The sequence below is a fragment of the Embiotoca jacksoni genome, unplaced genomic scaffold (assembly GCF_022577435.1).
Source record: "Embiotoca jacksoni isolate LCO1_2020_lvr unplaced genomic scaffold, fEmbJac1.0.p SCAF_14, whole genome shotgun sequence".
Taxonomy (NCBI): domain Eukaryota; kingdom Metazoa; phylum Chordata; class Actinopteri; family Embiotocidae; genus Embiotoca; species Embiotoca jacksoni.
Window position 1 is genome coordinate 1,910,325 of NW_027185274.1, and position 23,242 is coordinate 1,933,566.

At 42.9% G+C, this 23,242-nt stretch overlaps 1 protein-coding gene across 1 annotated transcript in view; it reads right to left on the bottom strand.

Moving 5' to 3' along the window:
* Positions 1 to 23,242, bottom strand: part of LOC138197002 (solute carrier family 12 member 9) — a 70,179-nt gene that overhangs the window by 14,550 nt on the left and 32,387 nt on the right. The window contains exons 8-9 of the mRNA XM_069147437.1: positions 22,645 to 22,727; positions 12,687 to 12,811 (exon numbers count right to left, since the gene is read on the bottom strand). Of these exons, the coding sequence (XP_069003538.1) occupies positions 12,687 to 12,811; positions 22,645 to 22,727 (208 nt within the window). The remainder of the gene's footprint in view (positions 1 to 12,686; positions 12,812 to 22,644; positions 22,728 to 23,242) is intronic.

A 23,242-nucleotide genomic window follows, 5' to 3' on the forward strand; every position in this document is an offset into this window, starting at 1 on the left:
ATGGCCGCCACAACACGGTCACACCGATCAACAAAAACAAATTCATGATGCCGAGACACTTTTCGGTACATCTCGGTGTGATACACGTGTCCAACAAATTTGGTGCATGTAGGTGAAACTAGGTGTCGGGGCTGCAGTTTAGGGAGCGCTGGAGAGCCGTTTGGCCCCGCCCACTCGCAAAACACATCAGATGTATTGTCTCACTACGCCGGATGTATGTGACACATTTCATGAGGTTTCAAACATCCTTTGACCTTAAACATCAACTTCCTGTGTCACGGCGAGACATCAAACTTTGCCGCATCGTCACGGCGACGCCCATTGACAAAGTCGAACGAATGTCTCAATATATAATCAACTACATGTTTAGGTTGTTGTGACCCGACTTTACGTTCATGTGATCAACCAGCTCGACGTAGAATGTGAAAGTATGAAAAGTGTCATTCCCAGTTGCCACCAGGGGGCGCTATGACTATGAGTGAATATTACTACACAGGGGTCTTCAGGGCAGGGCTGTTATCATACCTGTGATGTTTGGAGAAGGTCGGTCCATGTACATAAGATTTAAAGCAACTCGTAGTTTCATGGCGAGACCCTCAAAATGGCCACCACGTGACAGGCACACGCATCGATGAAAACAAATTATTTTGATAACTTTTCATCCCAAAAGTTATCCCAAAAATTTCAAGTCGGTCCGACAAAATCCTGAGGAGGAGTTCGTTAAAGTACAACGTGCGAATCTCCAAAAATGGCAACTAAATTCAAAATGGTGGACTTCCTGTTGAGTTGACGTAACGGTGCAATGTAACTTTTTTGTGCGTCCAGGTGTGATACACATGTCCACCGGATTTCGTGAATTTAGGTAAATGTGGTCGCCGGGGCATCTCTGTAGGGGGCGCTCTCGAGTCATTTGGCCACGCCCACTCGCGACTCCATTGGAATATGAAATTTTTCGCCGGGAGAGATGTGTAAAAACTTTCATCAGTTTTTGAATATGATAAAGCCTCCAGAAAGGCATGTAAACTTTCAGGAAAAAAAGAATAATAACTTTACGAATAACAATAGTGCTCTTGCACCATCGGTGCTCGGGCCCTAATAACGATATATTTACTGATATTCATTTTTAGCCACATTAACATTGTGGCTCTATGGATAAAGAATTATACATTTTAATTCTAATTCATTTACAGTGTAGGATCACCAAGTCCCACGGTCCAAATACACCACTCAGAGCAACCATATTAAAATATCAAGAAAATGTCAAAACTAAGTGCAAAAAACAAAAACACATGAAAATATCACAATGAAATAGTCTTAAATAAAATGTCAATGTTTGACAAAATGTCAATATCAAAGGTAGTATTATAAAACCATGTACAGTCAGCAGTGGCATGGAGAGCGGAGAGTTTCCAGTAATTTTAGTTTTCCCTGATTGTACGATTAAGCAAACAATGTCGGTTTGTTTGTCGGTCAATTGGTGATTCTGGTACAGAATGAAATATCGTAACAAATACTTAATGGATTGTCATGAAATTTGGTCCAGATATTGATGTTCCCCTGAGGTTAAACTCCAGTATCTTTGGTGCAATTCAATTGCAATTTCAATGTGTCGCCATCATGAGGTGCAAATCTACGTTAAAGATTCTGTAAAGTAGAAATGAAAATGAGTTTTAAGTTCATCACACCACAGAAGTATGGGTTGTTAACTCCCCATCCAAATTTGAATGAAAAAAACCACCGACAAGTTTATTAAATTAGGCTTTGAAATGGTGAGAAAATCATTAGTCTTTGCTCTGAGACTGAGGGGGCGTAGATAGGTTGTTGTGACGTAGATAGGCTGTTGTGACGTAGATAGGCTGTTGTGACGTAGATAGGTTGTTGTGACGTAGATAGGCTGTTGTGACGTAGATAGGTTGTTGTGACGTAGATAGGCTGTTGTGACGTAGATAGGCTGTTGTGACGTAGATAGGTTGTTGTGACGTAGATAGGCTGTTGTGACGTAGATAGGTTGTTGTGACGTAGATAGGCTGTTGTGACGTAGATAGGCTGTTGTGACGTAGATAGGCTGTTGTGACGTAGATAGGCTGTTGTGACGTAGATAGGTTGTTGTGACGTAGATAGGCTGCTGTGACGTAGATAGTTTAGGTTTTAGCTCCGCCTTAAACAACCTGAGCTGAAGACAGGTGAGAAACTGTCCAACGGTTTAAAACCACATTTCAGTACGACAAAGTTTTCTATCTCTGCAGAAGCTTCCAGCGACTCATTTCACACGTATATAATGTTCTGAGAAGCAAATCATGGAATTTGCTTTACAGCATCTTTAAAAACCTGCAAAGCGGAAAACGTTCCCATTCGTCTCGGCAGTTTGTGCTCAGAAAGAAAATGTGTGAATGCTAGCATGCTAAGTTAAGATGGTGAACCTTACTGGCTGTTAGCATGCTGATGCTATCATTTAGCCTGGCTATGAACACAGAAGCTCCAGCATGGCTGATGTGGACTTTTAGTCTTCATAAGAGCAAGAACCCTTGAACTACTTTTTGTTAAATAATTACAAAGGTGTGCAGTCAGACAGTTTGAAGTTGAACAATAAACTTGTCGGTGCCCTCTGCTGGATAAATGTGGAACAGCAACGCCTCAAGACCGTCTTCAGCATTTCTATATTGCAGCATCTTGTTGATTCTTGGCAGACACGTACGTCAAAGCTGCTAATACCTACAATACGGTCATTGGAATCCATATCCTGCCTCAAACTGTTGTCATGATAAGGCTTTATTAGCACCGTCTTTATTAGTCCCGTTGGTTGACCTGAGAATTGTTTTTGCTGTGTAATATTTTGATAGCTGGAAACTAAAGCCTGAAAAGTTAGATAAGCAATTTCAGTTGTATTTAGAGATTTATATCCACCTTCACCTCACTGCTGCAGATTGTTTCCGACTCCATTTTCAAGTTGAAATATGTGATATTTTTTTACATCTCACCAATAAAGTGAGCGAGAGCAAGAAGCATCATCTTGCTGCAGTTGTCCTCTCTCAGCAACGACAACAAAAAGAAACCCTCCGAAGCCGTACGACCTCTCGTCACTTCGACGCCCCGTGGCCGGCAGAGTCGGCCGTGAAGAGTTTACTGATGGAAACACGGGATCTCTGGCTCTTTAACGTTCAAACGGTTGACTCTGCCATTTTACCTGACGATCTTTTATTTTCTTTTATTCGTACACATTCCAGATAAATTGCAAAACCATCCTACCGTCAGCCGCCTCTAAAAGAGCACCGAGATCACACGGGACACCGAAACTCACTGCTGAACGAATGAAGCAGACCAATGAATGAGCTGGATGGTCAGCAGCTCTTTAAGGCACAGAGACAGAATTCATTGCAGAGTTTACAGACTGACACTCTTGAGTAAAAGCTTCCCTTTTCAGAGGGAATAAAAAAATACAAAAAAACCTCATGGACTTGTTAAACCTCTGTAGGAATCTCAGTCGTATCAAAGATGGATGACGATATCATCCGAACATTTCAGTCCTATCCGAGCTCGTTTCCTGTGGTTACACGCTACCGTCTTCAAACTTTGCGTTTATTTCCTCTTGGCTTCATTACTTAGCTCACAGTTCTCTCATCTTACCACCCTCTCCATCCCATTGGAGAGAAGGTGTAATTACGGTAAAAGCTTGCCCGCCCGGTCCCCCCCCCCCCCCCGTCCCTTTTGTCTCCGCGGCCCCTCTATCCAGTCACCTCGCTCTCACCTCTTCTCACGTCCCGCTTGTTCTCCGGCGACTGATGTCACTTAGCTGACACAGCAAAATCATTCTGAAGGGAAAAAACAAAACAAAAAAAAAAAGGAAAAAACAGCGCCACCGATCAAGTCCTTTGAGACGTTAAGGAAAAGAAACGGAGAGCGATGAAGATGGAGAGGAGGTTCGGCCTTGAGCCAAAAGACACGTCATAACTGAGGGGGAAGCGGGGACAGAAACTTTATCTGTCTCACACACACACACACACACACACACACACACACACACACACACACACACACACACACACACACACACACACAAGGAGGCTGCGAGGAGATGCCAGATTCTATAAGTGAGAGGTCGGTGAGGTCGGTGAGAGCGTTGAGACGTTACGTCAGGCAGCGCTCCACCTCTGGCACAACACTAACGGAGACGGGAGAAGAATCTCGAGATCACGTGATGTCGGATGAATCTGGCAAATGACATCCAAATCACCTCGATGGAGCCGGATGGATGAGCCACCTGAACACGAGTGCATGACGGGGTCAACCTCAAGTCATCCTGCGATATAAAAACCTTTCATCCAGTGGAACAAGGTGTGGTGACCGTGTTGCATCTTACTTCACTTAGTGTCTCTTACTTTTCTCTCGTCCACATACAGCATGTCGTCTGTAGAGGAATCTCTGCTCTCTTACGTCCAACCGAGGTTTCTCCCTCTTTTCACTGTTAGGAGTGTTTTGAAGAGGACGTTCTCATCGGAACACAATAAACCAAGTTCTGACTCCACAATGTTTTTCTCTTCAGATGCTCACTGAGTCATATTAGGCAACTACAGAGGAATAAATTCTGACCGTGACTTTGCTAACAGATATGATCGACAACAAGCAACCAATCATAGCTTCCCACCTTTAATACCTCAGACCGGCCAAGCAGCAAGCAGCAGTGACGTCACCCGTTGGTTTGTGAACGGCCGTTATGAAGCCTCGAGTTGGGATTTTGTCCGGCGCCATCTTGTTAGTTCAGAGCGGTTTGGAGCAGGAAGTGACCATATTTGGACGAGCTGGGGGGGAGCGAGCGGTGGATCCGACTGATCTGATTGGAAACCCGGCGATACTACTTCCTGCCCACCGGTAGCCGTGACGGCACCTCAGACCTTTCACGTCCACTTTTATGTACAGTCGATGAGATCGGCACATTTGGTAACTCTGGCTTGCAACAAGACCCCGCCCCCTTCTGGGGAAAAACAAGTGACACTTGTCATAAAGTTGAATATAAAACAGCAGAACAAAACCAAACTATTCGAAAACCAAATGAGTTTAGAAATGAGCCAAAGACAGTAAATCTTTGTTCACTCTGAATTTTGCAAAACATGCTAGATATGTTGGATAGTTCAGGCTGATCCGTCTTCAGCCATGTTTCTTCCTGCCAGCATCAGACTGGTGCAGTCACCCCACTCAGGAGCCAGAGGTCCTACCTGCACATCTATTTTTACTTTATGAGTCTCCGGTTGACCAGATTACCAATGAAGTATTTTACTTTTCAGTCCTGCTCTTCAAATAGTATGCTCGCTCACATTAGCTCTGCGCTCTGACCAAACTACATTATAACCCACAGCTTCCTCTGGTTTTGGAGTCATGAAGTCCTTCTTAGAAAAGCACGAAAGAAGATAAAGAAAGAAATAAGGGTGGACCTGTCTCTGGGTTGCAACATGAGTACAGGGAATCTATCTTTGAGTCTCTCTTCCCCTTCACTACATCGCGTGGAACACGAGGTAAAAAAAAAAAAAAAAAAAAGTTAAAAAAAATATTCTAACATATTTGCCTTTTTTTCCAGGATGTCGCGAGGCATCTCACACGTGACATTATTTGTCGTCCATGATGAATACACAGTATCACATCACAGTAAATGTCAATCACAAGACGAGCTTTTAGCAGCGGGGTGCCACTCAATGGTGACTGAAAGCATCTTTATCAGCTCAACTGTGAAACAAGAGAAGATCATTTTCTCTTCTTTCATTCATTTCACTCATCAAAACAAAGACCACCCTTTCTACCGCTGCATGAGCGTGTGATCACCCTGAGTGACTTGCAGATTTTAGCGCAATTAGAGAGTAACAGTTGTTTGTGAAAGGAGGCCACTGCTACCGTTTAGGCAGAGAAAGCACGATGCGATTAGGAGACAGCTGAGCTGAAATTAGAAGCAGTTCTTGTGTAGATTTAGTTTTGTAGAGTTGAACAGCTTGAACCAGCAGCAGTCTGACTCACTACTTACTCCTCCAATGAAGACCTTCTGGATCAGTACCAGAGTGATGCGGCATTATGAACCGTGATGTGTTCAGTTATCGTCACTGAAGCGCATTTAAACGGTGATGTGGTTCTTTAGCTTCGACAAAAAAATTAATGGACTTCACTGTCACTGATTTTGACACACGATCAACCTTTTTTTTTTTTTCTTTTTTTTTTTTTTATCAAATCTGATGCCTGATGCAGACACAACAGAACTATGTTCACCAGAACAAACATCAATGCATCATACCTCTAGTGTAGATAGGTGACTTCACTGTTACCTGCTTTTGTTATGTTACGTGTGATTTTTCACCCTGTGCCCGCCAGAATAATTTCAGCTCCATTTTCTCACAGATTTTCAGTGAACTTGTCTGTCCTCTCCCAGTTTGGAGAGCCACTTTGCATTTAAAAGACAGCTGATTACCATTACAGAGTCTCATCAGCCTGGTGCCGCGTGATAAATGAAGTTGTAACCGGTATAACTGCATTAAAAGTTCAGACTGAAACCTGACTGATCATTTGTTGACTCGTCAGCTGAGACTGTAAAATGCAAGCCGTGCAAAGTGGGAAAGTGTTATTCGAGGTAAGGGTGTCCTTGTTGGTTCATCCTAGTGAAGCCAACATTATTTTACATACAGCATTCAAATGTGTTACAGACAGTGAAAGCATCCTAGTAATTTGCAACTGTAAATTTACAGCTGAATCATTAATAAAAAAAATTAAAAAAAAAAAAAAAGAAGAAGAAGGAGCAACTTCAGCTAACAAAACTGAGGTAACTCATGGACAAAATGCAGGAGAATTTTATGAGACTGTTTGAATGTGAGTCTATGGAGCCGGAGGCTTTTTGGAGCAAACCTCTAGTGGCACTCAGTGGTATTGCACTTCCGCAGAAGCTTTTCCTTTTCCCACACTACATCCATTTATATATACAGACTATGATTCAACCTTCAGGCCAACATGATCTATGATTCTCCTGAAAAGATCACTCCAGCAAAGAAGTGCTGCACTACTTGTAGTGAAAACGTCTCAATCAAGGCAGCAGAAGGTGATATTTTCTCAACTTCAGTCTCTTGGAGAAGCTCAGAAAAGCTTCAAAAAATAGCAATATGGCTTCATTTCCCACTATGCACCTCCACCACATCTAACGTGGTAAATTGCTGCATTTCATAATACTCCACACACACAGTTTAATGTAAGTCCTCCAGTCCAAGCTGAGAAACACAGATGGTGACGAATCTTATTTTTCAAAGACTTGACAAAGTTTCCCAGAAGATATTATACAGCTGCTTTCCGAGCTGAGCACTACTCTTCATGGCTAAGTTATACTTGACAAGTAAACTCAACAAAGTTTGTCGTCACGGTAACACAACAGAAGCAATCCAAGCTGTGATACAGTCCACTCACAGATGCACGGATCTATAATCTATAGAGACACACGAGTATCACAAAGACTCACTCGTATTTCTGCTCTAAACTTCTAAAAGTCCATCATCAAGTCATTCCCCTTCATTAACACACAATGATTCTCCAACAACCTATTTTCTCTCATCCATCCAGACACAGTTGATGATCCATCTGGATTTTTACATCCCAGCCCCCCCCCAATCTCATTTTAATAACACGCTGCGGTCAAATCACTTGTACTCATATTTGGGCAAAGGACGGGCACAGCAGAGGATGGAGCTTTTTAGTTTTTTGGAGCTAATGGTTCAGCTGGTCAATTAACACGTTATTACAAAGACGATCAAAGTGGTTGAAGAGAACACTGCTGCAATTTGGACATCGGATGGCACCAAGCTGGTAAAAGTTAAAAAGAGTATAAAAGTGTGTGTGTTTCCATTCGGCTGCCAGTTGCAGTCTGACTGAAGGTCACCGCATCTGTGGATGCCACAAACATCCTTTGGCATCAGTGTAGACTGCTCAGTTGTGTCCTGAATCCTGGCCAGTGACCCTGTGATACTGTGTGTGTGTGTTTGTGTGTGTGTGTGTGTGTGTGTGTGTGTGTGTGTGTGTGTGTGTGTGTGTGTGTGTGTGTGTGTGCTTGTTTAAGCCACTGTAGTACGAGCGGCCGGTGCCTGAGCAGCATCAGCAGTAGGACACGCAGCAACCCCTCCTCACCCCCCCAGGAATTCTCCACGCAGCTGGAGCCGCCGCTGATAAAGCTGCAGCCAGCACAAGCCCTCCTCCCACAACACACACACACACACACACACACACACACACACACACACACACACACACAGAGAGTCCAGGAGGCACATGCACTCCTACGTCAATGATCAGAAAAAAAGAAAATGTGACTAGGACGTCAGACAAACACAAAACTGCCTACCTTCACTGTCTTCCTGCACGCACACACACACTTAACAAGCATGCATCTTTTCCGCTACATCATAATTTCAGCCCCTTCCCTCCCCGACGCAACGGCAAATTTAAGGGAAAGGGAAACATTTCTGCTAAATTAGTTATGCTAATTACAGAGCAGTTCTCAGGGGGAGAGACGGCGCTAAATGGCTTTTAATTCTTTTCGCCTGGAAAGAGATGTGGGAGAGAGCCAGAGAGGGAGAGAGAGGAGAGAAAAGATGCACGAAACACAGGCAAAGAAAAAAAACGAAAAATGAAAACTAATAAACACATAAACAACTGGCGTTAAAATTTGCCCAGTGACACAGCAACAATGAACTAACAGAATTAACAACTCTGGGGAGAAGGAGAGAGGAGGGAGGAGGCCCAGCGCAGGCGGCCGGCCAGAAAACAAGTCGCCTTATCAGCTGCGGGTGCCCCGGGTCCCTCGGCCAGGACGGTGGGGAAAGTTTTGCGGCTAACTTTGTGTCCTGTAGCTTTTGCCAGCGGTCACAGTGTGATAACGAGGCACGAGCAGATAGCACACAGCGGCGAACATGGAAGGCACCAGAGGAAACACTGGAGCAGCCCCGCACACAAACTTACTGATTCTCTCACACTCACTCCACAACAAGCAGTTCCTCCATGAAACATAGTCAGCGCAGTGGTGTCGACACTGCACTCTGCTGGCAGTGGGCCCCGCTAGCTAGAAATGATTCACTCTGGAGGCACGCCTGCTGCCATTTCAAGCTCGAGAACTTCCTGCTGTGTTTCAGCCGTCTGCTGTCAACATGTCGGGCACTCAAGATCTAAATGTGGGAAGTTAGCAAACGTAAAACCTATTGAGAAATGATGGTTTGAGCACGTTTTTAATTTGGCAGGAATAATCTAATGGAGGAGTCTGGCGAGTTGAAACAGATGGTCGGCACAACGTTTGAACGGTTTTTACTTTCTGATGTTTCCCTTTCAGACGTGAAAAGGGACGAGCTCTACACCCGTGTAGGAGAAAGAGACCCGGACTGAATGAGAGACAAAACTAAAACTACATTTGCAGCCGTCTTACAGCTACACCACAACTCTCCGACTGACAGACACACAAAAACAACTCAGTGATGGTCTGTTTTGCATCTCTTTATAATCACAATGTGGGTCTTTTTGGCTGTTTTCCTTCCTTTAGTTGTAGTTTTATGTCTCTGTAGTCATTTTGCATCTGTTATAGTGATTTTATGTCTGTTTGCGGTCATTTTCCATCTCATTTGGGACATCTTGAGTCTTTTTGTAGTCGTTTTGCATCACTGTGTTCATTTGGCATGTTTTTCATTTTGTTGCATTTATTTTGTGGTCATTTTGCTTTCTTTTGTACTTGTTCTGAATCTCTTTGTGGTCATTTTGTCTCTATGTGGTCAACTGACTGGATTTTCAAATTTTCAAATATTACATTTCCCTTCATGACACAGCTGTGGGCCCAGAGGCTTCCCAACCCTTTGGACCCCTGAGCTTGTGCCCAGTATGCACGTTCGGTAATCCATCTTTGTTTTTATATTTGTTACTTTACGAGGTGATATTTCTAGTGGAGAAACTTGTCATTTTAAGAGTACAGCTCCTCTGTGGTTCATGAAAGAATAATACCAGCAGCATGTATAGTGCCGACATGAGCTTACTTTGTGCAAGTGGCATGCCTCATATTCTCCTTTTATTTTGGTAGTTTGAGGATGGGGAGCATTGTGAATGGACAACACCACTATACCACTTCAGGAAGGAGGTATGCATCAGATTAAGTGATTTATTGAAGTGCAAAACCCTATTTTCACTTAACCTAATTAACCTTTTACAAACATCTGAACTAACATTTCAACATTAAAGTAGTTCAAAGAAACCAACCAAAAGTTCTCATTACTTTACGGTAACAACAACAATTAGAGGTTGAATTATATCTAAAACAGGTGCATGGAGGCATTAATGAAGCCAGTAGAAGATGTCAGCATGAAGATCCTGGATCCTGCAGGTACGTTTTTTTTTTTTTTTTCAGGGAAATGGATGCAAATGCAGAAAACACTGGGTATCTTTTCCAAGTATTCAACCCAGGTGGGAACCATTTGTAACACCGACGCCATAAAATAAACGCATCTTTAAACTAAGTAAAAACATTCAGCCAGTCAGTTGAAATAATTTCACCAGGAAAAGTTAGATCAAATATTAACAGATATTAGAAAACACGACACTTTCCAAACATTTGGTTGACTTGCATTTGCGTCCCTGAACGACCACTGAGGTTTCCCCTCGAGTCGGTTTATGATAATTATGTATATTTGACTCCGCTGGCCGTCAGTCACCTGACACCCAAATGAGAACATCATCCAATCATGTTGCCTTACAAACATTTGTGTCACTGACAAGCTGTTTTTATTTGGGCTCTCTTTGTGCATTGGGACAGCAGCATTTTCAAAGCATTTATTTCTGCACAAATTTGCTTAATTATTGGGTTAAATTTTGTGTATCAACATTAAAAGAAGCTACATAGAAAACATATTTCCTAAAAAAAGAAATGCTTCCAGAGCGTGTTGCTCAGGTGGTGCTAATATAAGGCAAGCAGGGAATCCTGCATGTAATAGTATGGAGATGAAAACTTACACCAGATAATTGAGCATTAGCCAACCTATCTGGTCTTCACCTTGGACAGAACACGTTGGTTTTGGGAAAATTCATTTGGAAGTGCAACTCTGGAGTTTTCATTGAGATACAAGTCGGCTAGATAAAACCTGATTAGAAGGATTATTCTAATTATTTATCATGTAACCTGAATCCCTAAATTAAGAATTTTGTTTAGAGAATATTACTGATTAATGTAAGTAAAACCGGCCTGCTGTGGTTTTTAACTGTATTAGGTGTGGATGGGACATGATTTTCAAACATTCAAATAGTCTTTGTAATATATATATTAAAAAAAATCAATTAAAATGTGCTGCTATCGTTCTTCCTCGTGTCCCCCGTTTTACACCGACGCCTCATTGTGATGCGTTTAATCCCGTCAGAAGGGGGCAGTAATTGGACTAAAAGCTGTCAACGACATAAGGGGAAGAACAGCATGTTGCTCCTCGTCTCCAGAGCTTTGCAGGTAAAACTGGGTGGCGCTGTGAGATTAGATGTCCCGATGTGAACAGCAGAAACATGCAAAGACGACTACTGACCAAAGAAAGTTCTGACGGGAACTCCTTCAGAACAGAAATGAAGATGAGGTGCAGGCGCGAATATTCGATCCCTAGTGTTTGTCAGGTACTGACCGAGATACTTCCATTAGAGTTGCACCAACATGCAGCTATCGATCTTTAATCTACTCGTATCATCCAACCAAATGTTCGGAGGAAATAAACCCAACTGTGCCGACAATCAGTATTATAAATTGAGAATTACTTTTCAACCTGTTTGTTTTGCAGATGTACAGTTTGTTTACGCTGTTTGCTGCTGTATCCTGATTTCAGCTCCACCTTGACTGATGTGTCCTTGATGTAGGGAAGCTGCGAGTGCTGTCATACGTCTTACGACTCATTTCCAACTATCACTGCAGAGGAATATATAACGCTGGAGGCAATCTGTCACAACAATAAAGCGCTGCGCGGTGTTTAAACACTTCCTCTCTTCCCATAACAAATAAAAACGGCGGCAGTTATCATGTTGGAAATGTATTTCTCAGCTAGCGGAGAAGGTACGTCTTTAAGAAAACAATGCGGGTTATTGGGTTTCGGGAAGATGATTCTTTGTGACGATGTTAACATCTCACACGGAAAAATATGGAAGGACTCATAAAAAAGGTTGCAGAGTGAATCAAATGCCAGACTGCGGGTGTGTCGTGATGTCACCGAGCCCCCCCCCCCCCCCCCCCCCCCCCCCCCCCGCACACACACACACACACACACACACAGACACAGACACACACACACACACGTAAACACTGTAAATTTAAATCTCTAAACATCTCCACGCGCTGTTACTCCAACATCCACTTCCGGCTGCACCCCCAACAATAACAAACACACTCACGGGTTTATTGTCTGTCCCTCTCCAATATGGGGCCATAAGCAGTGGCCAGTTTTATGCCTTTTAATTAGCACACCGTCGCTTGGCAGCATCCAGCTGGCAAACAACAGCCCCCTTTACACACTTACATAAACAATGGCAGGCGTAGAAAAGACAAGGGTAGAGGGAGTGTGTTCAGTGAGGAGTGTGACTACAAGCCTTTATAATGATGGGGAAACTGTGTGTGTGTGTGTGTGTGTGTGTGTGTGTGTGTGTGTGTGTGTATGTGTGTGTGTGTGTGCGTGTACCTGAAATTAGGGGCAGATGCCCATTCCAACGCAAGGCACGCCAAGTCCACGGCAGCGTACACTAACAGGAAGAAAATGGTCACAATACTGGCGATGGTGTTGAGCTTCCCTGAAAACAGCACCAGCTAGAAAAGAAAGACCAAAACAAAGAGAGATGAAAAGAAAGAGAGAGAAAGAGAGAAAGAGACGGAGGATTAACATTCAGAGCAACATGTCGTTCCAAAGTCGGACAGACGAGTGCAGTTTAATGCCTTTTTCATGTGACCTTTTCCAGCCGACTTTCCTCTCCCGGAAACGTACATCTAAAATATGAAGTCCAGTACACGATCTGCATGTTCATGTGGCCTTTGGCTTGAAAAAGAAGCCATGAAACATCTAATTGGCAGGTCTACCTGTTAGTGTCATCCGACCTCTGCAGCTCATCCAGAATGCTGCAGCTCGACTAGTCTTTAACCTCCTAAATACAATCACACTACTCCGCTCCTCCTCCTCCTCCTCCGCTCACTTCACTGGTTACCAGTAGCTGCCTGCATCCATTTCAAAACATTGGTACTTGCGTACCGTGCTACGAACAGATCGGGTCCAGTCTACATCCAGGACATGGTCCAACCTTACATCCCAGCCCGCTCCCTCCGCTCTGCATCTACCAATCAGCTTGTTGCTCCTCACTGAGCTAAACACTCTACTAAATCAAGACTGTTTGCTGTCCTGGCTCCTAAATGGTGAATGAGCTCCCCAACGACATCAGGACAGCAGAAACTCTGTACATCTTCCGCCGCAAACTAAAAACACTCCTCTTCCGACTTTACCTTGAACGATAGAACTTTAGTAGCACTTAAAATGACACTTACTGATAGAACTTTGTAGTTTGGCTTTCTTGAAGAAATTATATTTTCTTGATTCCTGTTGTTCTGGGTTTTGTACCCTCATGGTTGAAATGCACTTATTGTAAGTCGCTTTGGATAAAAGTGTCAGCTAAATGAAATGTAATGTAATTTATGAGGAAGTTTACCGAGTGTTTACATCGCCGCCATGTCATGGATGTTTAAGAATAAGACGACAGCTACCAAAATGTTTGTTCAGCTCTTTTAAAAAAAAAAATTAAAATTAAAAAAAAAAGAGTGTGAGGGGATAAAAAGATCCGTATGAGGTTAGTGAACAAATCTGGATATTTTGCTAGCGCTGAACCAGATCCAAAAAAAAAAACGGTGATCAGACACCAAATCACTTTTTGCCATCACAACAATTTGAGTTAAAACCTTAAATTCAAACACTGAGGTTTTAAAAAAGCTGTTAACAAGTTCCAGACACGTTTCCAGTCAAGGATCCCCAGATACTTGAGGTTTAGTCCATTTTAGTCCCAATGAAACCTCTTGAAGATTTTTCCTGTCAGATGTAGTTGTCTGGCTGCACTGCGGTTAAGACGTGACATCAAGCATAGATTTGACCGGCATCCAGGGAGCAAAGCACGGTTTAAATCAAACCGTTGTACTTCTTCCTGGGGCCCCATGGAAGGAACCCAGGTGGTCTCCCGGCTCCACTTCGGGAGCCGCTGATCGAGGCGGATGTTCAGTTTTAATTAAGATGGTATCTTGGCAGCAGCAGCCGGCTACGTTCGCTCTGGCAGCTACGTGACAACACAGCCGAGGCGAGGTACATTCAGAATTTGGAGTTGGACATCTAATAATAATGACGGCACACGGATGTCTGAAATTCACCCCTTCAGAGAGAGAGAGAGGAGCAGGAGTTGACTTCCAATAGAGGGAAAGGACAACCTCATTATACAGAAAGTGCTGCTCCCTGCCGCGTTCTCCGATATGGCGTGAACATGGCTGTGTGCAGCTCACTGATGTGAGAGACAAGGATGAGAGCAGGAAGAGCTTCTACTGCTTCACTTCATTTAATCTCAGTACCATTATGGTTTAATTTACAGTAGGAGTAGGAAGTAGCAAGTATTCCAACTGGTGGGAAGTTGCATGTGAAAGATACACTGATTGATGTTAGGGGCTCTTCAAGCTGAAAACAATATCTTACTGGTTTAAGTGAATGTGTCAGCAAAAATGTATGTTTCCACATCCAGTGCAGCCCAGGATATGGTGGTCAATGCTGATTTGTTAAAGGCTGCTCCAAAAGTTTCAAAATTAATCTGAGATCTGCCCCCATTAGGACACAACGACTGGAAATGATTCATAATAGAGCGTGGACCGACTCGGATATCCACACAGGGAATTTGTTGGATACATCCAACAGCTCCAGAGTAGCATCAGTGTTTATAGGAAACCTGATAAATGAAAGTCCCTTCACTCTTTTCTTAGCCTCAGTTTGGTCTCCATGAACTACAAAAAAAAAAGAAAATCCTGATTGCAAGCTGCTGAACGTTCAGCTGAATGCTAACAGGGTAGTTTTAGAGCAGAAATTCAATAACAACAACAAAATCTAAAAAGAAGCTAAAAGCGATAAGCTTTAGTTTATCGATAAGCTGCGATAAGCTGAAAAGTCAATTCTCTGTGGGTTTGTTGCTACAAGCAACACTTTTTAGCATCTTTTTAATTCTTACCGTTGTTAAAAAACAATGATTGGCACAGCTTTAATTTGTCATTGAAGTTGATATTATTAACCAGCATGGTGATTGATAATATGTTTCTAGTATATTTATGCACCACAACACTCAAAAGTCTGGATACACCCACTCATTCAAGTTTTTTTTTTAAATTTTAAATATTTTGTACAGTGCAGAACAACACTGAAGCCGTCGTAACTTTGTAGTAACACATGCCAAAGTATGTTTGGCATGTGTTAAACAGAGTTTAATGTTGCATCTCCTTCAAATAACAGTTATATTAATTATCTTTGCCTGGTTTTTAAATAGTGTTTGCATTCACATAATGCCAACCAGGATTAGTTTTTTTCACGGAAAGCTCTGATGTAATTAACTTGAAACTAAATGATATCACAGAATCTCATGAGTAAGCAGACATGAATACACAGAAGACTTTAAATCCACCATCCAGCTCTACTTTGATGGTAAATGCAGTATATTTTTACCGAAACATAATCAGCCGTGTCCATCACAGGAAGCGGAGCTTAGCTTCTCACTCGGCGTGTAAATTCGACTCATTACCAACAGTCTCTGCTGTGAACACTTTCAACTTGTAAAAACAGGTTTCCTCCCCGTCACTGCCTCCCATCCCACATGTAGTCCACCTTCACTGCGGTGGAGGAACAGAGAGTGTAAATCTTTCAGGCAGAGGCCATCATTAGTCCCCCTATACCAACTGAAACTATTTCTGTGGATGTTTCAACAACTTTATCATCAAGTGTGCTTTCTTTATCTGTATGCGGGCTACGTAGATTGATTGCACAGAACAAGGAGGTAACCACTGTACTGTACAAACTCCCTCTCTCCAATTATGTGTTTTTACGATTGGCTGCTGAGAGACTCCGCCGGAGTTGGAGTAGATTTTCTTGAGCTCAAGGGCACATCATTGGTATTTATGGAGGGTGAGAAAGTAGCATCGCGAACTCTGACACCACAAGGTAGAAGTAAACCAGAGAGGAGAGGAGGTAATGACAGGGAATTGAGATGAATGATGTTACATTATTGATGGGCGGTCAGAGTGGGAGACGACATGACATGAGGCCAGCCGATGGAGCAGCGAGGATGAAGAGGAGGAGAGAGGAAGAGGGGTAAAGATGAGATGGAAAGAACAGAGGAAGGAGAAAGAACGAAGAAACGCCGACCTCTGGCAGTGAAAGACAGTGAGTGTCTCTCCAGTGCTCCCCTGGGAGCCGGCTCCACCAGAGCGTTAATTAGCCATTAACTCAGACACAGGCCAGTATGTACAACTGCTGTGACGGCAAGCCAACTGTGTGTGAATGAGAGGTGTTTTTACTGGAAAGCAGTGCACATTAAATGCTCTGACATTTCACTGAAATAAGCGATGTCTTCTAGCAATGTCTCAGGATTACAGCTAACAATCAGAGAGTGCGTGAGGAAGGGCGCGTTTGGGTTCACATCAAAATTTGAACAATAAACTGTCTCTCTCTGAGACTGACCAACAAACAGAATCGTGCCTTAAGCTGCAATACCACCGAGTGCCACTAGAGGTTGGCTCCAAAAAGCCTCCATAGACTCCCATTCAACTAGTCTCATAAAGTCAATAAAAGTTATCTCAGTGTTGTTCGCTAAAGTCGCTCCTTATTAGTTTTCTGGCCGTCAATCTGAAAATAATCCGTCATTAACTATAAAACAAGATTCATAAAGCTGTGTTTTTGGGGGGGTGTCTGTTTGATTGACAGGCCTGTGGTGCAGTCAGGTTACGACTATTGGTGGGCGGGACATAGTATCGCCGAGTTTCTAATCCGAATGAGTCATGTCCTCCCTCGCTCCCTCCAGCTCGTCCAAATATGGTCACTTTCTGCTCCAAACTGCTCTGAACTAACAAAATGGCGTCGGACAAAATCCGAACTTGAGGCTTCATTGCAGAAGTTCACAAACCAACAGGCGACGTCACTGCTGGTTGCTGCTTCCAGTAAATATTCTGCCTCGGGACCAATATTAGCATGCAATGAGCTAGCTTCTGAACTGATCCCATTATGTAACCTTATTTCTTCCTAACTGTGACACTAAGCCTGATATTACCACACTCAAATTCGCGGTGTGAATACATGCGTCTGGCCTCTCTTCACGGCCTCCAACAGTCGGTGCATTTTATTGGGCAGAGACTTGGGGTTAATGAACTATTGCTGAAGCCTTTAACCAATTGGTTTTGACCACCATTTACCGTACGTTGTGCACCAAAACTCTACCACCGCCGTCATTGTCGGAACTACTTCGAATGTCATTGTACTTAGCCACTCCCACTGGTCACTGATTGGTCCACAGTGTTTACAGACTAAAATCGCAACAAAGAATAAAGCTGTGAGTAATAGTCGGGCGGGTGGGTAAGTATATTCAAAAAGCAACCGGAGACTTTCTCCAACTATTTTGTGGCTTAATGGCCAGCGGTGCTTCTCCTTCATTGTGACATTTAGGCACATTTTAAGTCTAAACTCTCAGCAAATCACTACATGGGGTTCTGCTGAATTCTTCAAACTGATATTAAGAGCACCGGCAGCTTTCAGTGGAGGGTGAAGCAGTGGTGATGAGAGTCAGCACCTGGAAACCAGAGGCTATGGCACTCTGCAAGAAAAACAGTCCATGGCTCAAGTGAAGGAGATCTTATTTATGAGTGATGCCAAGATGAAATCCACATGCGGATTGGTGCTTCACGAGCAGGAATGTGAATGCTGTACTGGACGTCTGTTGTGATGAGCTTTAGATTCACTGGTCGATCTACATTCCCATCCTCACCTACGGTCATAAACTTTAGGTAATGACCAAAAGAATTCATTTTGAAAAAATGCAGGATTTGCGGGGTGTCAAGGCTCACCCGTTCCACCCGGTCGATTACGTTGCATGTTCGTCACTGTCCGTCCTCTCCACGGCTTCAGACCCACCGGGAGCGTTTCAGAGGTGAAACATCAGCCTGACTTTGTTGACTTAATTCTCCGTGATTCTGATGCTTTCAGCGTGGATAAACGCGACACACGATCTGGAGTCTGCACAGACTGTTTTATTGTGAAAACTGACTAGATTCTCTCAGTCGTTCCTGAGTCTGACCTCCTGATCTGCTCTTTGCAGCTTGACAAGGCTTCTGTTAAAAATAGACTGGACAAGTATGTTTTTAACAAAGAGTCAGCAGAGCGCCGCACCATGGCACGTTCAGTGGAATCACAAATATTGTCTATTATGGCAGCGATGACCTCCAGTCGCCGTGTCACAGTCACACAACACGATGCATCCAGTTCCAGGGGAAGCCAGCCCTTAGAGGGAGGTGTCACACAACAGAAATGAGTTTGGAGCAGAAAACTGCTGATCCTTCACAGTGAACGAAGTCAGTTCAGGTGGTTCAGATGTCTAATTAGGACACTTCCTTCCTGTTGGAACTATTAGGAGCCCAACAGGCAGATCACACTCTGAATATGTTGAAAGAGACGACATAACGAATGTCATGAGAATGATTCATGATCCCAGAGGAAGAGCTAGTGGAGAGACCAGGGAGGAGATGGACAGATGGACGGATGGATGAATGGACGGATGGATAAGAGCATTTACATTTACAATTCAGCTGTATCCTACAACAAATGAACACAACCAAACTGCAGTGCTCAATGGATCCTCATCCTTCCATAGACTTTTGTTTGCAGAGGCTGAGGGTTCATTTCTATTTGTCTTTGGCTCAAAAACGTGCTGTTGAATTGGATTGTTTTTGTGTGGTAAATTGTATTTGTTAATATTGAAAAGCAATGCTGTAGTTGGACTGAAAAAGTTTGCAGCAATTGTAAAATATTGAAAGCATTGACTGCCTTTGCGTTCATTTGTGCCGGACTGCAGCTGACGTTGACCTCACCTCTCCGACTCTCTTTCAACTGCTTCTCCTCTCCCGTGTTCTCAGGCTATTTTTTCTTTACTTAGAAGTCCAATAAAAGAAAGCCCAAGCTCGCGGCTCGCGTCCCCTCCCACCTCCCCCTTCTCCTCCTCCTCCCTTCTTCCTCCTTCCCCCTCCCTTTTCAATCCTGCGTGTGTTCAAGGCAAGATTACAATCAGACTTTTGTCATCAGTGAATCATTCAAATGGCGAAGGAAGAGGCAGAGAGAAAAAGGACGAGAGTCAATGATCTCTGATGGTGGCGGCGCGGCTAACGATTTCTATCTAATTGCTCCTCCTCCGCTCCTGGAGAGTGGCGAGGGATGGCGAGAGGACGACGAGGGGGGGACGAGAGAAAGAGAGGGCGCAAATAATGACCAGCCATTCAGCCTTTAACACTCACCTCTGATAATGATGCTTTAGTCAGGCCTATTTGCTCCGAAGATCCTCCGCCTCCTCTTTGTCTCCGTCCTTGCTCTCCTCCACTCTGCCAATACTTTCTCCTCAGTCTAAATTGACTTTTTTTCCCCACTTACAAGACACAATAATAGAGAAAAATACTACTGGCAGATTTTTAGCTGTCTTTGATCAGACTAAGAGAAGGAAAAAAAAAGGGGTGGGTGAGGGTGGTGGGGGTCGGAGGGGGGGGGTGCAGTTTGTTCCACGTCAGTCTGCACTATATTTATAGTTCTAATCACTCTGCGACTTCTGCTCATGACCAGCCTGGATGGTGACTGCATCAATAACAGGGTGTAAGTAGTCTATTGTTTTGTGCCTTTAAGGCTTAAATTTGCACACATCACAAACTCTTGTAACTCCACCACAAGATAAAAAATAAACTGTTGGAAGCAGCCTTAAACCAATCGTCATTGACCACCACATGATGTACGTTGTGCCCTGAAACTTCACCACTGTCAGAACTACATTACCCGTAGCCGCGCCACCCCCCACTGTCGCTGACAGGCGGCAACCAGCAGTGACATCACCCGTTGGTTTATGAGTTACGAGTTCGGATTTTGTCTGGCGCCATCTTGCTAGTTCAGAGCGGTTTGAAGCAGGAAGTGACCATATTTGGGCGAGCTTGGGGGGGGGGGGGGGTAGCACTTGGATCACACGCCCAAAAACACAGCTTTTTGAAGCTTATTTTATCATTAATGATGGATAATTTTCAGATGGACCTCCAGAAAACTGATAAGAAGGAGCGACTTCAGTGAACAACACCGAGATAACTGCTGGAGACATTTTATTGACGGAGGATTTTATGAGACTAGTTGAATGGGAGTCTATGGAGTCAGAGGCTTTTTGGAGACAACCTCTAGTGGTACTCGGTGGTGTTACAGCTGAAGTCACTTCCGCATCGGCCTCATTTTTCAGACCTGGAAGCGACAAACACTTTTATGTACAGTCTATGTTCGCTGATAGGTTTGTTGTTCAGAGGGGTTGAGTGAACCTTAATGTGAACAGGGTTTCCAGGGTGTAATCACTTCAAAGACTGAAGCAGTCAGCAATAGTCTGTTGGAGCTCGAGTAACCACAGCGTAGCGCGAGGAGAGATTGTCAACGATTGCAGCAACAAAAGAATAAAAATATATTTTTTTAAAAGCCTCTGATTGATGAGGAAAAAGGATGATATTTTAGATGCAGAGAAGGAAAAACAGCACCTTTAGCTTTTGAACGATATGGAAAACAATACTGCTGTGTAAAGTGTTACAGTAGGACATTCATACTTTTTCTGAAAAAAGTCGGAATGCTAATAAACCCACAAGACTTAAAGTGATCCTGGAGCACATTTTTGGAACGCATTAGTAAACAAAATGACTGACTTTGAGCATCAGTGTTTCAACACAACTGCACAAAATGCAGGAGTAGTTTGAAAAGTGTGTGTATGAAGACTGAGCAGTCACAGCAGACAGAGGCATCAAACTGCCCATGCAGGTCGAACAAGTGTCTCCTCTGAATGAATAAGTTGGGTTTGAAGGAAGAGAGGACTTTCTGATCTTCTTGCCTGAGGAAAGTTTCTTTGACAAGGTTTCACAATCCAAACAATAGGAGTTTGGGCTTATTTTGTTCCACTTCCTTTGCTAACCTTGCATTTATTACCCAGAAATAATAACAGCTTGTTTGAAGCTTCTCTACCTTTCTTTTGAGCTTTTTGCTCCCACAGCTCAGTGGAAATTTAGCCCTGATTTATTGATTTCAATGAAATATTTAAAACCAAGTTTGAGGTTGGTGTTGTTGTATCTGTTCTTTATATTTTTAGATCAATTGTTTGCACAATAAAAACATTTTGCACATATAGTGGTGCTTGAAAATTAACAAACCCTTAAGATTCTTTTATAATTCTGCATAAATATAATTTAAAACATCATCTTATTAGTCCTAAACATAGATTTGTTTTTAGTCAATGAGGTGACCACCAGGTGAACGTACTGTTGCATTCAAAGAACAGGGACGTTTGAGCTTCACAGCAAGTTTTTGGAAACGTATCATGACACCAACAGAGGAGGTTTCTGAGGACATCAGAATAATAGTTGTTGATGCTAATGATCTCACATTGTCTAATGTTAATGTTCATGAGTCTACCATCAGGAAAACACTGAACAGCAAAGGTTTGCAAGGACAAAGCCGCTGGTCTTCAAATACAACATTGCTTCCTGTTTGCAGTTCACTAAAGCTCAAATATCCACGAGGCTGTTGGAAAAACATTTTGTGGATTCATAAGACCAAAGTAAAACGTGGTTCAAATGAGAAGCGTTATGTTTGGAAAACATTGCATTCTAGTGTAATATCCTAATGCCATCTGTAAAACATGGTGGTGGTGGTGGTATCATGGTTTGGGCCTGTTGAATTCTGAAATAAAATGTCGGGAAATCAGTCAGTGAACTTCATTTAAAAGAGAAAGTGGAGGATGCAGCAAGACAATGACCCAAAGCATACAAGTCGTTCTACCAAAGTTTTGACCTTAATTCAACAGAAAAGTTGAGGACCGAATTAAAGTGAGCAGTTCATATGTGGAACTGCACCAATATCACAGCATTGAAACGGTTCTGTACAAAGAAATGGGGAAACAACTCAGATTGGATAATTTTCCTGAATTAATAAATGACTGAGTCATATTTTTTTGTCCTATTGGTGTAATTAGGTTCTCTTTATCTAATTTTAGGACTTGCAATGATATTTTAGGTCATATTTAAGCAGAAACATAGAAAATTCTAAAGGCTTCACAAACTTTGAGCACTTCTCTATTTGCACCTGCTTGTACACGTTGACCGGATTCAGAGCAAAAAGGTCCAAAATTTGAACAAAACGTGGAGGTGAGCGGACAAGATCCTAGAATAAGAGATTTTAAAATCCCTTTTCTCCTCAGACTACATGATTTATTTACCGTCATCCGTCATCAATGTTTTGCTTGATTTCAAGCTGCACTTCTGTGCTGGTGATTACTGCCGACATCAAAAATCTCATTCTGCATTTATTTATCTCCACTAACCTGCACGAGAAACCAGGAGATGATGACCGAGACCCAGGGGTTGCCACTGTGGGACGTCTTCTTCGCCGGAGACAAGACTTTACCTAAAAAGAGATGTTGGTAAAAACAAAAGATGCTTCAAATTTGAAAGAAAATTCCATAAAAACATCCTTCTAAACCCACATCAGTAAAACGTGTTGACAGAACAGGTTAATCGAAGAAATATTGACCATGCTTGGTTTTAATGGAGAACATTCTGCATTAAATGTGCGCCTAGAACTGGAAAATGTTACACATTGGACAGTGTGGGTACGGAGGGCGTTAAATAGCAGGTGGACATTGTTTGCTTGATGTCAACAGTTCACTCTTGCAGAGTTGAACTTTAGGCTGCTCTATTAAGACCTCGTCACTGATACTCTTCTTCCCACAGGCCACCGATAAAAAAATTAATGCATTCACTTATCAAACCGAAGCAAGATCCAGTGGACATGCAGTATATCGAGTGATTACATGATGGTTTCCCTTCATGCTGAGGAAAATTAAATTCTTATTTAAACCAAAAGAAATGCTCATTTCAAGGAGGGCTAGTGTATTTTTTTAAGTTATAAAAATTGCAGTG